The sequence below is a fragment of the Poeciliopsis prolifica genome, unplaced genomic scaffold (genome assembly GCF_027474105.1).
Source record: "Poeciliopsis prolifica strain line A6 unplaced genomic scaffold, Auburn_PproV2 SCAFFOLD128, whole genome shotgun sequence".
Classification (NCBI taxonomy): domain Eukaryota; kingdom Metazoa; phylum Chordata; class Actinopteri; order Cyprinodontiformes; family Poeciliidae; genus Poeciliopsis; species Poeciliopsis prolifica.
Genome location: NW_026562503.1, coordinates 293698 through 317500, shown reverse-complemented (window position 1 = coordinate 317500; position 23803 = coordinate 293698). Strand labels below are relative to the sequence as shown.

Genomic DNA, 23803 nt, shown 5'->3' with positions numbered 1-23803 from the left:
GTGTGTGTGTGTGTGTGTGTGTGTCTCTGTGTGTGTGTGGTGTTTGTCTCTGTGTGTGTGTGTGTGTGTGTGTGTGTCTCTGTGTGTGTGTGGTGTGTGTCTCTGTGTGTGTGTGTGTGTCTCTGTGTGTGTGTGTGTCTCTGTGTGTGTGTGTCTCTGGTGTGTGGTGTGTGTCTCTGTGTGTGTGTGTGTGTCTCTGTGTGTGTGTGTGTGTGTCTCTGTGTGTGTGTGGTGTGTGTCTCTGTGTGTGTGTGTGTGTGTCTCTGTGTGTGTGTGGTGTGTGTCTCTGTGTGTGTGTGGTGTGTGTCTCTGTGTGTGTGTGGTGTGTGTCTCTGTGTGTGTGTCCCAGACGTTGCAGGAGGAAATGAACTGGAAGTTCTGGGATCCATCATCTGTCTGTTGGTGGGCGGGGCTTTAATGATGATGATGATTCTTCACCTTCATCATCTGTTCTGGCCTCGGAGGGATTCGGGTCAGAACCCATCAGAACCCGCCTGCTGGCTGAAAGGCATCATGGGAAACGTAGGAAAGCTGCAGCAGGTCAGCAGAGTGACATCACTTCCTCTCTGAACAGAGACAGGACTGAAGGAGGGGTCAGAGGTCGCTGACCCTTCAGCTGGTTACTATGGAGACACCAGGGAGGCTGAAGAGAGGATGAACTTCTAGGAGGAGAAGATCTACAACTGGTGGTTTAGATCATCTAGATCTATTTATTCATCTAAATTAAAAATGTTTCATCAATAAAATATGTTTTTGTTGTTCAGGTTATAAAGTTATAGATCCAGAGTTATAGATCAGCTGCCGGACCGGACTGAACCGGACCGGAGCTCCAGAGCCAGGAGGTTCTCCTGGGATCTGCTGAGCCTCTGGTTCTGATCCAGACCTGGAGGAGCTGGAACAGGTGGCTGGGAGAGAGAAGTCTGGGGCTCCATTCTCAGGCTGCTGACCCCAAGATCTGACCCCGGATAAGATGGATGGATGGAAACAGGAAGTTAAAATCTGTTACAACGTAAATTTATCAGATCAGAATCAAAGCCTGAGACAGAAAACAGAAAACCAACAAAACGATCAGAAATATTAGCATCAAGCTAACCATAGCAGCATTAGCATCAAGCTGCTGCTCCCCTTTGACCCCACAAGATGTTAGAAAATGGTGGATGAATCTTAAAGATCAGAATAAAATGGACGTGAAACAGAAAATTCTTCAGAACCAGGAGGTTCTGTTAGAAGAAGCCGGGCCCAGTACAACCCATTCAGACCCGGTTCTGGACCGATCCATGGTACCAGGGCCGGTTCTGGTTATGGAGGAGCAGATTCTGGATCCCACAGAAAGCCTCACCCAGGGGCATCTGAGACTGCAGAGGGTCAAAGGTCAACCTGGAGAACCTTTCTGCTCACTGGGCCCGGTTCTACCGGCTTCATCAGAACCATCAGAACCACCAGAACCGTTTTCCATCTTTTATTTTCTTATAAAACATAAATGTGGGTCGGTATCAAAACGTTGATCTCTAACAGACATGATCACAAGAACCAGAACCAGAACCAGCAGCAGGTCCAGTTCCTCTGGGCTCATTAAAACATTCACTCTGCTGAAAGGTTCTGTTCAAAATGGCTGGTTCTGGTCCAGACGGTTGGACCGGGCTTGGGTCAGAACATTCCCAACAGTTCTGAGGGAAAACAGTCATTAAGAACCATCTGGAACCATCAGAACCATCTGAGAGTCCAATCAGCTGCTGGTTCTGTTCATGAGATCCAAAACAATCCAGAACCACAGAAACCCGGACAGAGCTGGTCCAGAGGTTCTGCTTGGATTATTCATTATGATTATTCTGTTCCAGAACCGGGCTGCAGGTCCAGATGTCCTCCAGAACCTTCCAGAACCTTCCTGACAGAGATCCACAATGAAGAGGTCTCACTCTGACGTATTTCCTGGTTCTGTCCCTCCCAACTGTTTGGACCACCGTCTGGTTCTGGAGCAGTTCTGGGTTTTACTCTCCGGGTCTGGAGATCCCGTCCTCTTCAGAACCAATCAGAACCCTGCTCCCAGTCAGAGGGCGGGGCTTAACCTCTGGGGTTCCCTATTGGATGGATAGATCCTCTCAGGTCCAATCAGAGAGTTATTCTCCATCGTGGCTCTGCTGGCTGCTGATTGGTCGATCCCGGTGTTCCTGAGGAGCTGATTGGCTGGTAATCGTCTTGAGTTAATCAATAATGCAACAGAAGGTCTGTGATTGGCTAGAACAGGCAGGAGGGCGGAGTCTAGCAGCGCTGCTGGAATATCTGGTTCGTATTGGATCAGAACTTTGGGCTCCATGTCCAGTCGGTACCGCCTGCGCTGTGATTGGTCAGTAGAGCAGGGTGGGCGTGGCCTTGTGGATCCTGAGCGTCTGGATGGAGGAGAGGATCTTCCTCTGGTGGCCGGCGAGGGTCACGCCCACTCTGAGGAGGTCGCTATGGAAACGGAGAAGAGAGAGAGCCGTGAGACCCGAGCGCCAGACTGGACCCGCCAGACTGGACCCGCCAGACTGGACCCGCCAGACTGGACCCGCCAGAACCCACCAGACTGGACCCGCCAGACTGGACCCACCAGAACCCGCCAGAACCCACCAGACTGGACCCGCCAGACTGGACCCGCCAGACTGGACCCACCAGAACTCAGCAGAACCCGCCAGACTGGACCCACCAGACTGGACCCGCCAGAACCCACCAGAACCTTACTCTGTGTTGAGCTGGGACACCACGTCCAGGCTGGTCAGCCCGGCCTGGACGAAGTTCTGCTGGTACCGCTCCATCTTGATGGCCCGGAGCCACTCGGACACGGAACCGCAGGCCGACGGCGCCGGCAGGACGCGCTGGTCCAACAGGGGCTGGGAGGGACTGGGACACAGGGACAAGTTAGTCAGACGGTTCTGGTCCAGTCTAGGGTCCCGGTCCAGTCTAGGATTTTGGACCAGAGGACAGAAGCTTGTGAGCTGCATCAGAACCGGGCCATAACCTCCATATGGACCTGCTCACTGGTCGGTGCAGTCTCTGGGTCCGGACTCGGAACCAGCCAGGGAACTGGTATCGGTTCCGGACCTGCTGCTGAAACCAATAAGGCCCCTCTCTGACCTCTGACCCCTCCCTGACCCCCGGCCTCACCTGGGCAGCTCTGGGGGCGTGGCCTTCAGGGAGGCGGGGTTCCGGATCAGCCGGTCCAGCCCGGACACGATGTGGCAGAACCTGGGCCGGTTGGCCCGCTCCGTCTGCCAGCAGTCCAGCATCAGGCCGTGGAGCGAGGCGGGGCAGTCCGGCGGCGGCGGCAGGCGGTAGTCCTGCTCGATGGCGTTGATCACCTGGTCAGAACACGGGTCAGAACAGATCAGAACAGGTCCAATCGGGTCAGAACAGGTCCTATCGGGTCGGGTCAGTGACGTATTCTGGGTTCATCATCTGGTGGTTCTTACATCCTGGTTGCTCATGTCCCAATATGGCCGCTCTCCGTATGACATCACTTCCCACATGACGATGCCGTAGCTCCAGATGTCGCTGGCCGAGGTGAACTTCCTGTGAGCAGAGACGCATCACTGTTTTTGTAGCAACAAGGATTAGCAGGCGGCTGCAGTACCGCTGCTCACCTGTAGGCGATGGCTTCAGGAGCGGTCCACCTGATGGGGATCTTCCCTCCCTGAGCACAGGAAGACAGACAACCTTTCAAAATAAGAGCGCGACTAAAGAGGGGACATAGATCTGAGGAACACCAGGAAACATCAGAGCTAAAAGGCTAGCTATGCTAATGCTAAAGCACAAATCATTAACACTCAGCTAAAAGGCTAGCTATGCTAATGATAAAACACAAAACATTAACACTCAGCTAAAAGGCTAGCTATGCTAATGCTAAAGCACAAATCATTAACACTCAGCTAAAAGGCTAGCTATGCTAATGATAAAGCACAAATCATTAACATCAGAGCTAAAAGTTAGCTATGCTAATGATAAAGCACAAATCATTAACATCAGAGCTAAAAGTTAGCTATGCTAATGCTAAAGCACAAATCATTAACATCAGAGCTAAAATGCTAGCTATGCTAATGCTAAAGCATAAATCATTAACATCAGAGCTGAAAGGCTAGCTATGCTAATGCTAAAGCATTGATATTAGCCCTATGATGTAACATTCAATGTCCTGCTGGGGGCGCCATAGTGCTGTAACACTCTGTCGTCCCCAGCAGGACTAAATGTGTCCCTGATTGTGACTTTACGTGTTTTTCTAACATAAATAATAAAACATTAAAAAGATGAAAACATTTCTGTTTCTTGTTTAGTAACACCCAGGTGTGACATTTCCACAGCAACACTCACCAGAGAGCTGGTGTAGGTCGGGTCAGACGAGTTCTCCGTCAGGAACCTGCTGAGACCGAAGTCCGATACCTGGAGGGACGAAACCAGCAGAGGACGGTCAGAGACAGGAGGACAGGTGGAGAGACAGACAGACAGGACGACGGTCACAGACAGGAAGACAGGTGGAGAGACAGACAGACAGAGAGACGTCCAGGTGAGTCCCACCTTGCACACCAGGTTGGCGTTGACCAGGATGTTCCGAGCCGCTAGGTCTCTGTGGACGAAGCTCATGTCGGCCAGATGCTTCATCCCGGCGGCGATGCCGCGCAGCATCCCCACCAGCTGGATGGGGGTGAACTGACCGTCGTTCACCTGCAGGGGGCGACAGACGGGGTGAGACAGACAGGAAGTGGGTCAGCCAGACAGGAAGTGTGGCTCTGAGAGGTTCCGACCCGCAGGAAGCCGTCCAGCGCTCCGTTCTCCATGAACTCGGCGAGGATCATGACGGGACAGGAAGCGGTGATGACGCCCTCCAGGCGGATGATGTTGGGGTGCTGGAACTGACCCATGATGGACGCCTCCGACAGGAAGTCCCGCCTCTGCTGCTCCGTGTAGCCGCCCTTCAGCGTCTTGATGGCCACAACGCTCTCCTTCCGGGGAGACGCAGCCGGCCGCGGCACACCTCCCCGAACTCACCTGGACCGGACCGGGTCAGAGACAGAACCGGGTCAGAGACAGAACCGGGTCAGAGACAAAACCGGGTCAGAGAGAGAACCAGAACTGAACGCCCTGCAGCCTGGTGCTGGTCACACTCTGATGACATCACACTGAACTTTGGTACCAGTCAGGGCTGGTTCAGACAGAACCAGAACCAGATCAGAAGCACAACCAGAACCAGCTCTAGGACTGGGCCCAGAGCTGGTTCTGATGGACCCAAACAGTCCCAGCTGGACCCGGTTTCCCCAGGGCAGCAAGTCCAGGTCAAAGGTCACAGACTCCAGTGGCAAACCACTCAGGAATAAAAGCTCAAAGAACCAGACACCAGACCGGACCCAATCTCTCCAATCTCTGACCTCTGACCTTCAGAGACGTTCCCATCAGAACCGTGACTCCTGGTCCTCCTGTTGCTTGAGGCGACGCTGGGAGGCAGGAAGTGTTTCTGTACTTGAAAAGCAGTTGAATAATCTGGCTGGATTATTTTATTAATCTGGAAACAGTTAAACCCCCGAGGCAGCAGAGGGAGCTGTGACCCATTAACTGGGGTCATTGAAGGTCAAAGATCAAAACGATTCTCTGAATTTGCCTGATTTTCTATTATTTCAATGGACAAAAACAGCAGAATCTTCCTGTTTCCTACAGGAAGTGCTCCGGTTCCTCTGCGGTCCAGAGAACCGTCCAGTGGTTCTGCCGGGTCCAGCGGTTTCTTACCGGCGCCGATCACTTCCTCGATCTTTACGAAGGACGCGTCGATCTCCTTGGCGAACTCTCGGACCGCCTCGTTTGGATCCTCGTAGGTAAATGGGTCGATGTACACCTTCATCGCTACGGCAACGACATCACACTTTCAATCAGCCGTGATGTAAGCAGATCAAGGCCTCTGATTGGCTGGGAGACTCACCCTGTCCCATCTGGTAGTGACCCGCCTTATCGGTCCGGGACGGGCGGCACCGCTTTCTGAGGGACAGACAGGAAGTTACCTCACAGAGGACAGCTGCCTGTTACACCTGAGCTGAGAGTCTGAGGTCAGAGGTCAGGGCCTCCATTGTTCTCTCTGTGTCTCTCTCTCTCCCTGAGGTCAGAGGTCACGGCATCCTCTTTCTCCTACCTGTAGCAGATGAATCCGGCCGTCGCCGCGGCGGCCAGCAGCAGGGTCGCCACAGTAACGAGACGGCGGTGAGCACCAGCTGGGATCGGGTCGGACCTGTCGGAACCGAGCGGAGCCGTTAGAACCCGGCGGCGGAGCGGCACGGCGGGCGGTCGGGTCGGGTCGGTACCGTCGGGCAGAGTGCTGAAGCTGCCGGCGCTGAACGACCCGTAACCCGCCTGGGTCTGGGCCCGGACCTGGACCTGGTACCGGGTGGCCCGCCGCAGGCCCGTCAGAACCAGGGAGCAGGACGGGCTGGACCGGTACTCCCAGGGGGCATGGCGGTCGGCGAGCGGCCGGAACCGCAGCTGGTACTCCAGGACCGGCTGCCGGTTCTGCAGAACCGGAGCGGTCCAGCTCAGCGACAGGCTGGACTCGGACGCCGCCGCCCTGCTCAGGCCGGACACGGGGGGCGGAGCTACAGGGAGAGCAGCCAATCAGTGAGCGGCGCGGGAAGCCTCAGTGCACTCTGGGTAACGTAGTGTTTTACCATCTCTGCTGCCGGTGACGTTGATGCTGACGGAGGCCGGCTTGATTGGCTGACCGCAGACACGCCGTTCACCGACTGGATGGTGAACAGGTACCTGGTCTGTGGGCGGAGCCCAGACGGCGACCCGGGGTCGGGTCAGGCCCGACTGGGGAGGGGCGGAACAGGACGCTGTCATCACAGGGCGAGCAGGAGCCGACCAATCCCTGAGCAGAAGGCCGGGGGCGGAGCCATTAGGACCCCATCCAGACTGGGATCAACCAGTATCCCAGTATCTACCAGCAGACCCAGCTGTCCTACCTCAGTGTTCCCAGCATTCCCAGTGCTCCCAGCGTCCCCGCAGGCGGAGCAGACCAGTCGGTAGCTCAGGTCTCCCCGTCCTCCTCGGTCCAGCGGTTCCACCCACTCCAGGATGAGAGAGGAGTCGTTCAGCTGACTGACCGGGTGGCGGGGGGCCGACGGCGGGCCTGCAGGGGTCAGAGGTCAGGGCCTGTTCACATCACCTGAGCTTTACCCTGAGTGCTGACTGCCAGGCGGTCTGAGCTGCTGCTACACTGAACCATCAGAGAGAGCAGCAGCTCCACATGAGGGGAAACGCTGGGTAAGGGTCAAGGGTCAGAGTTAGGCTGGAGGAAACCAATGGAAGTAAACACAACTGTGTCTCTGTCTGTCTGTCTGTGTGTGTGTGTGTGAGTGAGTGTGTGTGTGTGTGTGAGTGTGTGTGTGTGTGTGTATCAGCAGCCGTTGGATCTGTTTCCCCCTGCCCAGGTGCATCAGGTGCATGCTGGGTAATGAGACGTCTTACGTGTGCAGGCTGCGTGCGGCGGGTCGGAGTCGGCCCGATCGTAACCATGGAGACAGGGGCAGTAGGCGGAGCCTGGGATCCTGGTGTTGCTGTTGTCTGGACAGGAAGTGCAGCTTCCACTTCCTGGTTCCACCTTGAAGTGACCAGCAGGACAGGCTGCAGAGAGGGATTACTTTACTGTAATGGATTACTTTACTGTAATGGATTACTTTACTGTAATGGATTACTGTACCCTGCTGGGATTATATTGGGCTCTGAGGGCGGGGCTTAGTGTGGCAAGGCAACAAGAGACAGGAAGTGGCCTTGGACTGGGCAGGATGTGGAAACTGCTGACATGATGTCATCAGCAGCCTCTGTGTTTGACCGTTGACCTCTGTGGCTTCCCACAGGTTGCCGCCCACCGCAGCACTTCCTGCTGGCAGCCAGCTGACCTCTGACCTCTACTGGAATAACAGGAAGCCTCAACAGTCTGATGGCCCGGTCCATCATTTCACTACCAAACTGAACCGGTTCTGACCCGGTCAGACTTCTGGTTCTACTGGGACAAAACAGAGCTGGTCAGAACCGGTTCTGAGGTTCTATCAGAACCAGAACTCCTGCTGGGTCTGTGGGTCGAACCAAACAGACGTCTGGATCTACTGGGACTGGACCTGTCATAACCAATCAGAACCGGACCGACCCGGTCTGTTTCCGGCCCCCTGTGCTCTTATTGTGAAGGGCTCACCTCGGCAGCGCAGGTCGCCGTCTCCGGCGTCGTACCCGGGGCGGCAGGCGCAGCTGGAGGTGGGCGGCCCCACCCACTGGCCGTCCTCGCCGCAGAGCATGCTGGGAGGCTGGGCCAGCTCGCCGGGCGGCGTCACGGCGTTCTCCACGCAGACGCCGCGCGCCTGCAGACCGACAGTCAGGCTTTTACTCTGAAAACCCGCGGGCGTGGCCGGGCGTCGTCGTCATGGTTACCTGCTCCACCAGCGAGTGGGGGACGGTCTCGGGAAAGGCGGCGAAGGCGCGGCGCAGCGGCGGGCACTTCCTGAAGAAGACGCGCACGGCGAGCAGCGCCATGCAGGCGCCTGGCTCTGGAAGGCCAGGTAAAGCCCCGCCCCCTTCAGGCCCTCCAGGCGCAGCAGCTTGAGGTTGGAGCGCCGCTCGGCGCCGCCGCGCCGCAGCAGGTGGTCTGCCGCCACGGCGGCCGCCTTGGTGTACGGGTTCTCCATCCAGGGGGGGTGTGTGGGCGTGGCCTCGTCGGCGTCCGCCTGGTAGTAGTAGAGGTTAAAGGTCTCCTTGCAGTGCCGCTGGTTCATCGCCGCGCACTCCATCATGGTGAACCTGCAGGGGGCGGGACGCCGTCACTACAACACTTCCTGTCTGCGCGGCCCGGACGGCGGCTCCACCCACCGGATCTCCACGTAGAGCGTGGTGGCGGCGTGACGCGGGATCCAACGCGTCCGCAGCCAATAGGAGGCCGCTGGACGGCGTGCAGATCTGGAAGGTCCGAACGCTGTTGGACTCCTCGTCCAATCCGCTCAGCTCCTCCCACTGGGGAGAGGGCCAATCAGAGAGCAGGAGGAGGGAGGAACCAATCAGAGAGCAGGAGGAGGGAGGGACCAATCAAGATCAGGGGGAGGAGTTACCATGCAGCCAATCCCAGCAGTTAGACTGGATGTGGGCGGGGCTTACCTGCTGGTCGTCTGCAGGGTGATTGGTCCAGCGCAGGTCGGACGTCTCCAGCTTGGTGTTCATCAGAACCTCTGAGGGCGAAACAGAGACGGATTAAAGGTTCTGGTTCTGGTCAGGTCCAACTGTTCTGAACCATCAGGACCTCTGACTGGGCCCTCAGACCCAACTGGACCAGAACCATCCTGGGCCAGAATGACTCAATAAATAAATGTGACGCCAAAAACTCTGAGGACAACAGGGACGGGCGTCTCCATGGCAACAGAAACAAACATGGCAGCAGGAGTAGAGCGCCCCCTACCTGCTGCCCTGGGTGACCGCCCAGCACCCAATCAGAACCGGGATCAGGAGGTTCAGAAAACTCAATCAGAACCAGGTTCTGATCAGCCTGATCCAATTACTGTCTCAAACCAGCCCAAACTGTGTGTGTGTGTGTGTGTGTGTGTGTGTGTGTGTGTGTGCGTGTGTGTGTGTGTGTGTGTGTGTGTGTGTGCGTGTGTGTGTGTGTGAAAACTCATCTGAACTGCTATGTCTGTGAGGACCATATAGTTCTGACCCGAACCTGGGTCGGTATCATCAGCACTTCATGATTCGTCCTGGAGCACTCGAAACCAGACCTCACACACACACTCACACACACACACACACACACACACACACACACACACACACACACACACACACACACACACACACACACACACACCCAAAGCAGCTCATGCTGAGTGTAAACAATCAATCACAGATAAGAGAAACCGCCATGACAACGCAGACGGGATGTTTACACAAACGGGCCGGCTGTAGTGTGTGTTATAGTGTGTGTGTGTGTGTGTGTGTGTGTGTGTGTGTGTGTGGTGTGTGTGTGTGTGTGTGGTCTCATGCTCAGACTTGCTCTCTGGCACTTTACTCTCATTCCTCCAGTCTGAGATCTGTTTCTGTTCTGGTACCAGAACCAGAACTGAAATAAACATCGGAACCAGACCTGTACTCACTGGCCACTTAATTAGGTACACCTCACCAGTACCAATTGGACCCAGTGCTGGGGATATGAGGAAAATATAATGTCCTGATATAGTTTTGCTATATAACAATACATGATATATATCACAATATTCTGACATGAGCTCCAATCAATCAATCAATCAATCAATCAATCAATCAATCAATCAATCAATCAATCAATCAATCAATCAATCAATCAATCAATCAATCAATCAATCAATCAATCAATCAATCAATCAATCAATCAATCAATCAATCAATCAATCAATCAATCAATCAATCAAATTTTATTAGTATAGCACATTCCAGCAGCAAGGCATTTCAAAGTGCTTTACATCATAAACTCAAAAACACAGTCATATAATAAACGAAACATTGTTACATATTAAAACTAATCAGCTGGTTTTTAGTTGAGATTTAAAGGAAGTCAGGGTTTCTGCTGTGTTTACAGTTTTCTGGAAGTTTGTTCCAGATGTTTGGTGCATAGATGCTGAAAGCTGCTTCTCCTCTCTTGGTTCTGGTTCTGGATGCAGAGCAGAACCAGAACCAGATCTTAATGTATTGTGGTGATAATCCAGTGTTATTTTAAACTATAGATCTCTTGCAGCAGGACGTCACCCACACAGGTTGACGTCCTGCTGGACATAAATATAAAAGGATTCACTGTGATCTGTCTACAATCTACACTAAGACTAGAACAAGGTCAGTGATGCTTGACTTGGACAAACTTAAACAGATGTGCGCTGAGCTTCATGATGCTAACGCCTGCTAACACGTTCATTTAGTGAACAGAGATTAGCGGTTTGCTAACAGCTCATTCACCAGCTCTGAGCAACAGCTTCATTCATTCATTCATTCGTTCAGTTAATGTAAACAGACCACCCCACAACCAATCACACGCCGGTCTTCATATCCAATCAGAGCACTGCAAACAGACACGGCATAAATAACAACCAATCAGAAGCAGCAGGCACTAAACTAGCACTGCAACTAACGAGTATTCTGATGATTAACTGGATAAAAATGATCACATTCTGCAGATTTTCATCTTACTGCTGCTTCTTCTTAATGCAAAATTAGAAATACATAAATAAGTACAATAAAACTTTTAATTCACTTTTTAACGCAGAAAATCAGCATTTTATACCAAAGAGTCAATAACAACGTTCCTGCAGTAAACAACTAATTATCTGTAGCAAAGGACATCATCAGCTGATCATCAATATCAGACTGATTATTGATTATTGATTAGTAACTGAACAGCAGGAGGTGATTTATTCCAGAATGTGAACCAGGTGAATCCAGGTGAGTTCAGGTTCACAGTGAGAAGCTTTTAATCTGAAACATTTATATTGATAGTTTAGTTTTTAGTTCTGATCTCACAGCAAATATGATATGAAAGTTTATGATTAATGGAGAATAATCAATAATCGATTAATGTTTGTTCAGATTTAAAATCACTGAACTCAACGTGAGACTCAGGAAACACAGAGAACATGAACTTTATCCAACTGGCTCTGATCCACTACACTGGTTCTGGTTCCTCTGGACCGGACCAGAACCAGAAAACTCTATTGACTCTCACAGCTCTATAGATCTGCAGCTTGTAGAGCTGCTGGATCTCTGCACTGGCTCTGGAACAGGTCCATTTCTCACACACACGCACGCACACACACCCCCACACACACACACACACACACACACACACACACCCCCCCCACACACACACACACACACACACACACACACACACACACACACACACCCTGATCAGCCTTTATGAAGCCACCACTCTCTGGCTCCTGTCTCTATGAGTCAGTCTGGTTCTGCTCAGTGTACCAAACCCAACCTGGTTCTGGTCCAGATCCAGGACTATGGAGAACCTGGGCCTGTCTGCAGGAATGTGACCCACTTCCTGGTTCTAGTCGGTATTTCTCTGGTCTCTGGTTCTGGTATCAGTGGTTCAGTGGAACTTGGTGAAGGTTCTGACTGGCTGCTCTCTGATTGGGTGCTGCTCCTCAGGTGTTCTCAGGTGAGGCAGGTCCTGCAGTCTGGATCAGTGATTGATGAGCTGATCGAGCAGACGCCTGATTATAACCTGGCTCCACCTGCGTGTGTGTGGGTGTGTGTGTGTCTGTGTGTGTGTGTATGTGTGTGTGTGTGTGAGTGAGTGAGTGTGTGTGTGTGTGAGTGTGTGTGTGTGAGAGTGTGTGTGTGAGTGTGTGAGTGAGTGAGTGAGTGTGTGTGTGTGAGTGTGTGTGTGTGTGTGTGTGTGTGTGTGTGTGTGTGTCTGCTCCTGCTTTAATAAGCAGGTAAACAGCTTCAGTCCAGCAGCAGCATTAATAACTGCTATGCAGCAGCAGGCTGAGCTGCAGCCGCCTTGTTATTGATGATAATAGCGATAATAACTTATAATTAATGATAATAAAGAGTTTATAAAACTTGGAGCCACTTCTGTTTATCAAAACTGATTATAGAGCTGCACCATAAATATCCTCAATATTCAACATAATCATCTAAATAAAGATTAGCAGATTACTGGAAAACCTCAGAGTTTAGATTATTATTTATGATTTATGATGTAAACACGGTGGAGCCACACAGACCAGCTGCTGGTTCTGATTTAACAGATAAAAAATACCAGCTATATGAGGCCAAAAATGGTCTATTATCAATAACAATTTCATTACTTTTATCAGGTAAAAACATAAAGATACCAGTTATAGATTATTATTAATGCTGATTTATGTTTTTCCTGGTTTCTACCAGTAAAAACCTGAAATTATTCAGATGTTTGTTCATTTTACTATAAAACATCAGTTAAACTAAATAAATAAGTTTTGGGAGAATAAAAATAGTTTATATTCACTATTATTCGTTATTTTATATTTGTCAGTTTCAGCAGGAAACTCATGAAGAATCTAATGAGAGTCCTTAGTATAATAATAATAATGAATAATAATAATTAATATTAATAATAATAATAATAATAATTAATAATATTAATAATAATAACAGTAATAATGTTTTCCATGTTTAGTTTAGTACTTTTTACCTCCAGATTAATAATAAAGTTCTGTTTGACCCGCTACGGTACTGATACCTGTGGTGGACCGAACCGGACTCACCCTCCTCGGCCCAGCAGAACCAGCAGCAGCCCAGCAGGACCAGCAGAACCAGCAGCCCGCGGGGAGCGGCGCGGCCCCGGCCTCTCTCCGCCCGCTGGCCGCTCTCCATGGCTCCCCGCTGGAAGTCCCGGTCCGGAGCGGCTCGGCCCGGAGCGGCTCGGCCCGGAGCGGCTCGGTCCGTCCTACGGGTCCGCGGTCCGGGAGGTCAGCTGGGCTCCTGGAGGCCCGGTCCTGCCCGCCTCATTGGGGCTCCGCCGGTCCGGCAGCGGCGGAAAAAGTCCGCACAGGACGAGTGAAATGCTGGAGAGAAACTTTTCAAGATGGAGGCTGAGAGGCTCCGTCATCCGGCTCCCTCCATCCCCGCTCGGTCTCGCTCTCCTCCGGGGAACCGCGGCGGGCTGAGGCGGCACCGGAGCCCAGAGGTCCGGGGCGGAGAGGAGTCGGTGGGTCGGCTGGAGGACAAAGAAACTTTTCCAGATGTAAATCCGCTCCGAAAGGCTCCAAAGTTCCCCAGTATTCCCAGTTGCTCCAGTGGTTTCCAGTTTCCAGAAAAACTTCAGACAAAGCTAAAAGTTTTCAGACCCACCTTCACGTGAAGCCCCGCCCACAAAATGCCCGATGACGGTCTGTGATTGGCTAAGCAGCCTGTTGGCCTGTAAAGGGGCGGGGCTTAACTGTCACCGATACGCTATCCAGGAATGTGGAGGTGCCGGTCTGCGCATGACCGTTAGGAAAATAAAATTCATTATTTTAAAAAATAAAACAAATCTAATGAATAATGAATAAAGTTGAAAACATTTAAAATATTTAATTAATACTAAAAAAGTAAAATCGCAGGGAGAAATCAACTTCAATCCATCACTGACACATTCTCTAATATTTTATAGTCAAAGTAAAACAGAACAGAATGAGCTCTGTGTATTAATAACATTAGTCGGTTCTTCAGGTGAGTGACGTCACACCTGAAGAGCTGCGATTATCTTCATCTGTTTAGTAATAACATGTTTCAGGGTAAAACATGACGGAAACGTCAGTCATGTCAGATTATTCTGAATTATTTCTCTTTATTCTGCTTTATATGATTTAACGCTTAGTTTTTATGTTATCTCGGTGAAAAGAAGATTTTTTTATGAGCCAATACAGATCCTGGAGTTCTGGATGTTCTCAGGAGTCCTATCATCAGTTCTGGTTCTGCTGGTTCTGTTTCCCTCAGGATCCTCACCTTCAGTCTCATGAACTCCTGGAAGAAAAGTTTCCTCCTCCTGTGGGGACAATGGAGCGGATCAGATGTCCTCTCTTTGTTGGCTGAGGTGAGAAGAGGCCAAGAGGACAAGCACTGGTTGAGACAGGTGCCAGGTGGAAGCTCCGCCCCTCCTCTGGCCGTCTGGTGGTGGAGAAACTCAGCTGGTTCAAAAACACCAAATCAGAACATATGAAGGTTTAGAGCAACTGGAAGAGTTTAATGCCTGAGAAAGAACCAAGTAAAGAACCGCTAGACTGGAGGAGGAACTGGACCTCAGGTACATGAGAAGCTGGCTCCCCCTGCTGGAGTCTAAATGAACTGCAGCATGTTAGACTGGCTCCCCCTGCTGGAGTCTGAGGGAACTGCAGCATGTTAGACTGGCTCCCCTTGCTGGAGTCTGAGGGATTATGCATTAGCATAATATTGATCAGGACAAACTGAGCGCAGACAGCTGAGTAACAGACTGAAACCTTTATTAACACATGTAACAGGAACAGAGACAGTGCGGCGCTCAGTGAGTGGAGAACCGGGGCAGCTGGTCTCCCAGAATGACCCGCCGCTCCACGCCGTCCTCAGAGATGGAGGCCAGCCTGATGACGCCGCCGCTGGAGCCGTCCCTCTCCATGGCCAGAGACAGAGCTGCAACACACACACAGTGAGATCCGGAGGACTCCAGCTCCCAGCATGCCCTGCAGCAGCCTCACCTGAGGCAGTCAGCTCCAGACACTGGTCCTTGTTCAGGCCCGGTTTGTAGTTGGAGTCCATGAAGCCGTAGATGTAGGTGCTGCCGCTGCCGCCCACTGCCACGGGCTGACGGACCAGCATCCCTCCAATGGGAACGCAGTACAGCTAGGGGACAGAACCGGGTCAGACTGGGTCAAAACCGGGTCAGGGACATGGGACCCCGGGCAATATTCCCTCTAACTGTTCATGTGTCTGGGCACACGGAGCTTCCTGAACATACTGAGGTCCACTGTGGACATCATCAGTGGACACGGTGCAGGGCGTGGCCACAAACAAATATTATAAACCTGGGATCATAGAAAGTCACATGGTTTATTAAAAGAATCAAATTACATCAGCAATTTTCATGTGTTTGCTTTTAATTGAAGTGATTTGCTGAATTAAATTGAAAAAAAGAAAACATTGATGTTCATGAGATGCATGCTATAAGAGTCCTGCTTTATTAATGAGACCTTTCAGACATAAATATTAAAATATTCACATTTTGCACAATGAAATGTTTTCTGTAGCTTGTGATACAGAATAAATTCTTGTAAAATATTTAATTACAGTTTTTTCTTCTCACTTCTCCAGTGGTTGTACACTTTGCCCAGGTTGATGGTCAGTCTGCTTCTTGCTTTATGTTCTTGAATTCAGCATATTGATTATTAATGCCTCCATAATCTGCGTGTGAAGTTTATGTTATTGGTCCAAACTGATGTCTGAGCTCAATGTCCAGTTTACATTGGACTTTATTTTATGCGCTGCATAGATTCTCTAGTGCAGAGAATATGTGAGCAGAGCCCGATTGGACAGGCGCAGCTTAGAGGAACGTTGCCCCCCAGGTGTCCCTGCGATCCCACCTGTCCTCCCTTCCTGCGGTCCCAGCCGGCCACCAGGATCCCGGCCATCAGCTCCTCCCGGTACCGGTAGCAGCTGGCCCGGAACAGGTTGGCCGCTGTCTCCACCAGGGGGGGCTCGTCCAGCTCCACGCTGTGGGGGGGCAGAGGGACAGAGGGGCAGGAGGACAGAGGGACAGGGGGACATAGGGGCAGGGGGTAGGGGGACAGTCAGACCTTCACCATCAGAACCACACGGCGCTCACAGACCCGGTCTGGTACCTGTGGAAGCCCAGCTGGTAGGAAACAACCTCAGCGATGGCCTGAGTGTCTGCAGCCGATCCAGACCTGAAACACACAGAGACCAACTAGAACCTGAACTGGAACCAGAACCAGAACCCGGCTGTCCTCCTGCAGCAGCACCAGCACCGACCTGCAGCAGTAGATCCTGTCGTGGATTCGGGTCAGTTTATCTGTCACTCTGTTAGCGATGTAAGCCCTGAGAGAGAGAGAGAGACAGGTGAGTTTACCTGGGGACAGGTAACCATGGTGACCTCCCAGGTGTCCTCACCCTGTGGTGGTCCGGGAGTCGGCTCCAATCACCACTCCTCCATCGTACTCCACCGCCATGATGGTGGTCTGAAACACACACAGTAAGGTTCTGTTCAGCAGATCTCAACTGGTTCTGGTCGGCTTCACTGGGTCAGTTAATTATCGGACAACCCGTCAAACCACAGGGACGCATAAAGGAGATGTCCGATAATAGCAGCTTCAACTTCAACTGGCGACCGCTTGCAGCCACTAAGGTGCGTTTTACAACAGAGAAGTCCTGCGCCAATTATCGGACTGAGTGGATGTTTTTAAGTTACTGTTAAACACATTTCATTTTACCAGCTCATTATCGGACACATGAGCTTTAAAACACGTTTTGTCCGGCAATAGAAACAGGAGCATTAGCCTTTTATTTCTATTGGAATAAAAGAACCACTGAGCGGGTCAGAGCGGTTCGAAACTTTATTTAATGTTAACTTTATTAACAATTATCAGTTCTGAACTTTATTTAACTTTCTAATCTTTAATCAAGCTAACGTTAGCCACAGCTAGCTGCAGCATATCTGCTGTCTCATTCCGACACATTCTGACTTAACATTTCTCCACCAAGAGCCGAACCGACCCGAATGCAGTCCACTCTGGTCCCGCCAGCCCCGCACCTACCCCGGTGCTGACTTCCTCCCTGCTCCAGTCCGGAACCAGGTCGATTTTAGAGGAAATCTGATGCCCGAAGATCGGCATCATAGACGCTGCGGCCGCCATTTTTTTACTCTTTGTTCAACACTGAATAAAGGAGGAGGTGTCCGTTAATACCGCCGGGATTTAATTCATTTTACGCAGGCACTGAACTGGACATCTCTGAAGTGAAAACAGTGATTAACATTTCACTATCTACAATATACTGTCTGATTAAAAACGCAACTAAATACAATAAAAGAATTTAAAAACTGTAACTGTAAATCCGGCATGTAAGCGAACAGCTACAGAGTGAGGTCCTGACGGACACAGGAAAAGAAGGTAAACAGTTCCCGATGCAAATAGTCAGATTGTTGTTTTAATGTTTATTCTTTAGGTTTTTTCCCAATACTTAGTCTCAGGATCTCTCTAACTGTATGTGTCTGTAAGTTTAATGTGGATTCTGGGCTTTAATTAGTTTCTTTGGCTTTTAAACTCCATCTGACCGCAGTCGTGAACCAGACTCCATTTTAAAAACTTTACATTTTCATTTCAACATTTAAAACTTTGAAGACGCGGTAGAAAAGCACTGCAATAAATACTGTAAATATGGAGAAGCAGATCGTTTATCCGGCATAGCTTAAGTTATTGTCACTATTTATTAACATGATTTATTGATTATTGATTGATTGGTTGCTCTGTGCTTCAGATGACGGTTCATAATCTGTACATATTTGACCGGAATGGAAGCTGCTTGTTTTATAATGAGTGGAACCGGAAGAAGCAGGCGGGGATCTCTAAGGATGAGGTGACGTCACACAGCAACAAACTAATAAACAACCAGCATTAACCAGTCAGTAACTAGTCAGTGTGTGTGTGTGTGTGTGTGTGTGTGTGTGTGTGTGTGTGTGTCTGCAGGAGTTCAAGCTGATGTACGGGATGCTGTTCTCCATTAGGTCTTTTGTCAGCAAGATGTCTCCACAGGACATGTATCCTTCATTAGCTGCCTGATTGCCATGTTACCAGTGTGTCCTCCTGTGGTCCTTAGCGCATCCCCAGGAAGGACGGCTTCCTGTCCTTCCAGACCAGTAAGTACCGCCTCCATTACTACGAGACGGCCAGCGGCCTGAAGTTCGTCATGAACACGGACCTGTCAGTGAGCAACGCCAGGGACACGCTGCAGCACATCTACAGCAACGTACGACACACACACACACACACACGCTGCAGCACATCTACAGCAACCTACGACACACACACACACGCTGCAGCATATCTACAGCAACGTACGACACACACACACACACACACACACACACACACACGTATGTCTTCCTGTCTACATCAGGACTTTCCCTCCGTTGCTGTTTCATTTCTACGGCCCAATCCTCACATGAACCTTAAACTCTTTTCCAAACTTCAGAACCCAAAAACAGGCCCTGGTCCCGGGTTGTGGGCCCCATAAGGACCAATTGGACCTCACAGTGTAGCAAAACAAGGCTACACACAAACATAGCCCGGTTCTGGTTCTGGACGAGAATCAGGTTTTAGTCTTTCTGGGTTCTAAATAGATGCACCGATGCATTCACTTCCAATATGGTCCAATATCTGGGATATCGGCTGATATTGATCCGATACCGATAAATAGTGATAAATTGACTTTAAACATTTAAATTGAACATTTGTTCAAATGTTGCAAAGACACAAAAATTCTCTTCTGCAACATAAAGTATAAAATTTATCTACACATTTCTATCATCGGTATTTATGTATTGTTATTTAAATAACTTTAATTTAAATAAAGTTAATAGTTGAAGTAAAGCTTTAGAATCAGGCTAAAGGTAAAAAAGAAACAGCAGCATCAGTCCCTCCATTAACAGCATGAAGCCATTCAGGAGCCGAATTGTTCCTGAACGTCTCATCAATGCTCAGCTATGATTTCCTCAAATAAACATAAATCAATAACGAACATGTTGGACGAAGTTTTTTCACCTTGAAACAAAACCTGACATAATTATTTTATTTTAGGTGTGTAGAAGCAGTTGGTCAGCGCTGTGGATTCGTTAACATGCAGTGGATCTGTTAGCATGCAGTAGATCCGTTAGCATGCTGTAGATCCGTTAGCATGCTGTAGATCCATTAGCATGCTGTAGATCCGTTAGCATGCATTACCATGCATCCGTTAGCATGCATTAGCATGCATCCATTAGAATGCTGTGGATTCGTTAGCATGCTGTGGATCCGTTAGCATGCTGTAGATCCGTTATCATGTTGTGGATCCGTTAGCATGTTGTGGATCCATTAGCATGCAGTAGATCCGTTAGCATGCTGTAGATCCGTTAGCATGCTGTAGATCCGTTAGCATGCTGTAGACCCGTTAGCGTGCTGTAGATCCGTTAGCATGCTGTAGATCCGTTAGCGTGCTGTAGATCCGTTAGCATGCTGTAGATCTGTTAGCATGTTGTAGACCCGTTAGCATGCTGTAGACCCGTTAGCATGCTGTAGATCCGTTAGCGTGCTGTAGATCCATTAGCATGCTGTGGATCCATTAGCATGCTGTAGATCCGTTAGCATGCTGTAGACCCGTTAGCGTGTTGTGGATCTGTTAGCGTGCTGTGGATCCATTAGCATGCTGTAGATCCGTTAGCATGCTGTAGACCTGTTAGCATGCTGTAGACCCGTTAGCATGCTGTAGATCCGTTAGCGTGCTGTAGATCCGTTAGCATGCTGTAGATCTGTTAGCATGTTGTAGACCCGTTAGCATGCTGTAGACCCGTTAGCATGCTGTAGATCCATTAGCATGCTGTGGATCCATTAGCATGCTGTAGATCCGTTAGCATGCTGTAGACCCGTTAGCGTGTTGTGGATCTGTTAGCGTGCTGTAGATCCATTAGCATGCTGTGGATCCATTAGCATGCTGTAGATCCGTTAGCATGCTGTAGACCCGTTAGCGTGTTGTGGATCTGTTAGCATGCTGTGGATCAGAATCATGATCTGAAAAAATAAAAGTTCAGCAGCTCAGCCTGAGAAACTGAAATATTCCTTCAGACATTAATTCATTCCTGGCTTGTTTTGTTTCTTCATGGTGGCTGTTATCACTGCTAACTGTTAGCATGAGTCATGTGATCAGGCTAATTAGCCATGTGCTAACTTCAAACTAATAATAAATCAAGCTGTGAATGACCAGTAAAGGGTCCACAACACTGACAGCAGGAGGCGCTTTTAGGACAGGAAACTCATCAAGGGTATTGGCTTTTCAAAATAAAGTAAAATTTAACTTTTCGAGATACTTAAATTTATCTCATTGTGTTTGAATCAGTGCAGAAATATAGAGGATATATCTGTATCAATCAATCAATCAGGTTTATTAGTGCAGTGCATTTCGCCTCATAGATCTTTACATCATAGAAACACAAAAAACATAGATATTAATTTATCTGATACGCTATGAACATAGAAATAAAACAACTGGACTTTTATTGTGGCGGGGCACCAGAGCACAAAGCATAGAACTAGACCGACTAGATCTGCCTTATGGATCAGCACACTCACTGATCCTGATATAGAAAAGTTTTTCTATGCTGGGACCAATGCAGATATCAGAACGGTTCTGATGTCGGGTCCAAAATGGTCCTGGTTCTGGTCCAGGTTCTGACCGACCCGTCTGTATTGCAGCTCTATGTGGACCTGGTGGTGAAGAACCCTCTGGTTCCATCCGGCCAGCCTCTGGACAGCGACCTGTTCGGAACCAGACTGGACTCCTTCATCCGCTCCCTGCCGTACTACAGCCCGCGGGCCGCCTGACCGGTTCTGGTTCTGACCCGTACTACAGCCGCCTGACCGGTTCTGGTTCAGACCCGACTCCTGACCCACTTCTCTCTGTCCTTCAGAACCAGAATCGCTCCATGGACAGAACAGTCTGCATTTGGACCAGAATACTGGATGGAGCAGAACCGGGTCAGCAGAACCGGGTCGGGCTTGCTGTATTTATTGGGTTGTTCTGTGTTTAATAAAGAGATGTTGGACCGGTCCAGTTGGTTCTGTGGTTCTTGATCCGTTAATTGTTGATGCTTTAGAATCTCTGAGGTCCAATCTGAGCAGAACCGGGCCAGAGTCCAACTGGGCTGAGCAGAACCGATTATAGTCTCCTGATGATTGGTGGTTCTGACCCAACAGAACGTTTAACATCTGGAGCAGTCCTTGGTTCTGTTCTGGTTCTGGTGGAGATAAGGTCCAGACCAACTCCCCTGGTTCTGGTAAAAGGACCGAATCCATGACGATAATCCGGATCAGTGGAACCGGATCAGTGGAACCGGATCCCTCCAGATGTTCAGCTTCTGACCCAATCCCAGAACAGAACCCTGACCCAAACAGATCGGTTCTGTTCTGACTGGGCCGCAGAACTCTGATCCTCCATATCTACTTCCTTAAGAAAATGAAAAAATATGGTGTTTTATAAGATAATTTATCTTTTACGGTGCCAGTAATGTTGAAATTAGTAGTAAATAATAAAGACTTTGTGCTATTCTGATTTAGTAATGTAATTATAATAGTGTGTTACCACCCCACGCCACTAGAGGCAGTATCAGGACCAAAAAGATGCGACTAAGGATCTTTTTGGGGTAGCTTTCCAATTCTGTAGAAAGCTACAGAATTAGTTCAAAACTGTAAGATGCTTAAGTAAATAAAAGAGAGAAGTTCAAATAAAAGCTGAGAGTGAAAATCCTTCCTAAAGGTGAAAATGTATCAGATATCAAAAGAAAATAAAAACGGAAGGATAATATAGGAAATAGCGCCCCCTTCACTTCCGGAGTGCAATGATCCATTTCCATATAAGGTCTGAGGCTGTAAGTCCCGCCCCTTCTTGTTACCTGCAGCAGGTGTTCTTCCCCAGAAGTGAGAGAAGTTACTGGAACCAGTTTTTCATCAAGAATCATGGGACATAACCAGTTCTGTAACTGGTCCGAATCCGGTCCAGGTGTGTCCTGCCTCAGGTGAACCGTCCCATCATTACCGGTTCTGGTTCTGGTCCAGGTTCTGACCGACCCGTCTGTATTGCAGCTCTATGTGGATCTGGTGGTGAAGAACCCTCTGGTTCCGTCCGGCCAGCCTCTGGACAGCGACCTGTTTGGAACCAGACTGGACTCCTTCATCCGCTCCCTGAGGTCTACCAGAACCGGACCGGGTCGGTCTGCTCGGTGGGTGGAGGACAAAGTTCTGACCCGGAATGGGGCGGTTCTGGAGTTATCCCAGGAATGTTCTGATGACAGAGGTTCCTGCGGTTCCCCTCAGACATGAAGCAACACCAGAACCAGAACCGGGCCATAAATCAGCCTGTCGTTGAGGTCGATGGGCTGGAGGAGGGGGGCGGAACCGCGGGTCACATGACCACAGCCCCACTTCCTGTTCAGGACAATAAGAGACCAGAACCAGCAGACCCAGTCAGGACAGAACCAGAACCCGTCCATCGTCTCGGAGGAGCTGCTTTTGGATCGGACCAGGATGTGGATGTGTTTGATCCTCCTCAGCCTGCTGGATCAGAACCAGGCTGCTCCTGTAAGACTGGACCTGATGAAGGGTTCTATCAGAACCGGTCCGGATCAGTGACCCATATTTGTCTTTGAACAGCTTCCTGGGAAACATGGAGACCTGGTTCTGATGGTTCTGCAGCAGCAAGCGGCCCAAACTGCGGTAAGACTTTAGGTTCTGATGGGAACTGGACACTGGTTCTGGTCCAGATCTGGAGCTTCAAGGCCCAGAAGAATCCAACTGGACCAAAAGGGTTTAGGATCATGTGAGGAGAGAACCGGACCTTAGAATGGATGGACCTAAAGACATCCTGCAGCCTGACAGGTTCCACTGTGGTTCTGGTGGTTTTGATGGTTCTGGTGGTTCTGATGGTTCTGGTGGTTCTGGTGGTTCTGGTGGTCCGTCTCCACATGTTCTACTCTGATTAAACATTTAGTCAGAACCACAGGTTCTGCCCCTGGTAACCAGGAGAACCGGTCCGCCTTGGATCAGAACCAGTCCACCTTGGATCAGAACCGGTCCACCTTGGATCTCTGTTGGTGACTTCATGTCTCTGAAGTCCAGCTGAGTCAAAGAACCAGAACCGTTAGCCGACCCAATCCAGTCCAGAACCAGATGACCCATCGCGGTTCTGCTGGGTTCTGTCTGCAGGTCACTGCAGCGCCGGACCCTCAGCAGAGGACGTCGTCCTCATCTTCATCCTCCTCATCTTCTTCATCAGACTCCTCAGAGTCCAGCCAGAAGCCCATGGTGAGAACCAGAACCAATTATATTACCCATAATGCTCAGCAGCAGGTCAACATGACCCAGTTACAGCAACAGGATGAAAGATCTACGATGAGGGAGATGCTTCACTACCAGCAATAAATTAATGTTGAATATTTTCACAGACATTTCAACTGTTGAAGGAAAGAGAGCAGGAGGACAAGGTAACACACACACACAATAACACACACACACACACA

General features: G+C 49.9%; 2 protein-coding genes and 1 pseudogene across 4 annotated transcripts; 1 reads left to right on the top strand and 2 right to left on the bottom strand.

Moving 5' to 3' along the window:
• Positions 1-1445: 1445 nt before the first annotated feature.
• On the bottom strand, positions 1446-13828 carry LOC129355249 (ephrin type-B receptor 4b-like; annotated as a pseudogene).
• A 1148-nt stretch (positions 13829-14976) lies between these two features.
• Positions 14977-17433, bottom strand: psmb6 (proteasome 20S subunit beta 6). Its single transcript, XM_055024769.1, has 7 exons — positions 17298-17433; positions 16654-16721; positions 16516-16581; positions 16365-16430; positions 16107-16236; positions 15225-15369; positions 14977-15159 (listed from the first exon to the last, which is right to left on the bottom strand). Exons 1-7 carry the CDS (start codon positions 17394-17396, stop codon positions 15032-15034), a joined length of 702 nt encoding a protein of 233 aa, XP_054880744.1. The 5' UTR covers positions 17397-17433; the 3' UTR covers positions 14977-15031.
• An 86-nt stretch (positions 17434-17519) lies between these two features.
• On the top strand, positions 17520-21339 carry trappc1 (trafficking protein particle complex subunit 1). Of its 3 annotated transcripts, none has more exons than XM_055024772.1 (5): positions 17520-17651; positions 18019-18117; positions 18228-18298; positions 18369-18507; positions 20985-21339. In XM_055024772.1, exons 2-5 carry the CDS (start codon positions 18019-18021, stop codon positions 21111-21113), a joined length of 438 nt encoding a protein of 145 aa, XP_054880747.1. In that variant the 5' UTR covers positions 17520-17651; the 3' UTR covers positions 21114-21339. The 3 variants fall into 3 exon arrangements, with proteins under 3 accessions (XP_054880747.1, XP_054880749.1, XP_054880748.1); XM_055024773.1 differs by lacking the exon at positions 17520-17651 and adding an exon at positions 17732-17754; XM_055024774.1 differs by lacking the exon at positions 18228-18298 and having other exon boundaries at positions 18358-18507.
• The last annotated feature ends 2464 nt before the right edge of the window (positions 21340-23803 follow it).

What these genes read in the sequence shown, in the direction of transcription:
- trappc1 (XM_055024772.1), top strand. Translation starts at nt 18,019, where the DNA reads ATGACGGTTCATAATCTGTACATATTTGACCGGAATGGAAGCTGCTTG. An exon ending in CGGGGATCTCTAAGGATGAG is followed by an intron (nt 18,118 to 18,227) that starts GTGACGTCACAC and finishes GTGTGTCTGCAG; the next exon opens with GAGTTCAAGCTGATGTACGG. An exon ending in TGCAGCACATCTACAGCAAC is followed by an intron (nt 18,508 to 20,984) that starts GTACGACACACA and finishes TCTGTATTGCAG; the next exon opens with CTCTATGTGGACCTGGTGGT.
- psmb6 (XM_055024769.1), bottom strand. Translation starts at nt 17,396, where the DNA reads ATGGCGGCCGCAGCGTCTATGATGCCGATCTTCGGGCATCAGATTTCC. An exon ending in TACCAGCTGGGCTTCCACAG is followed by an intron (nt 16,237 to 16,364) that starts GTACCAGACCGG and finishes GCCCCCCCACAG; the next exon opens with CGTGGAGCTGGACGAGCCCC. An exon ending in ACCGCAGGAAGGGAGGACAG is followed by an intron (nt 15,370 to 16,106) that starts GTGGGATCGCAG and finishes TCTGTCCCCTAG; the next exon opens with CTGTACTGCGTTCCCATTGG.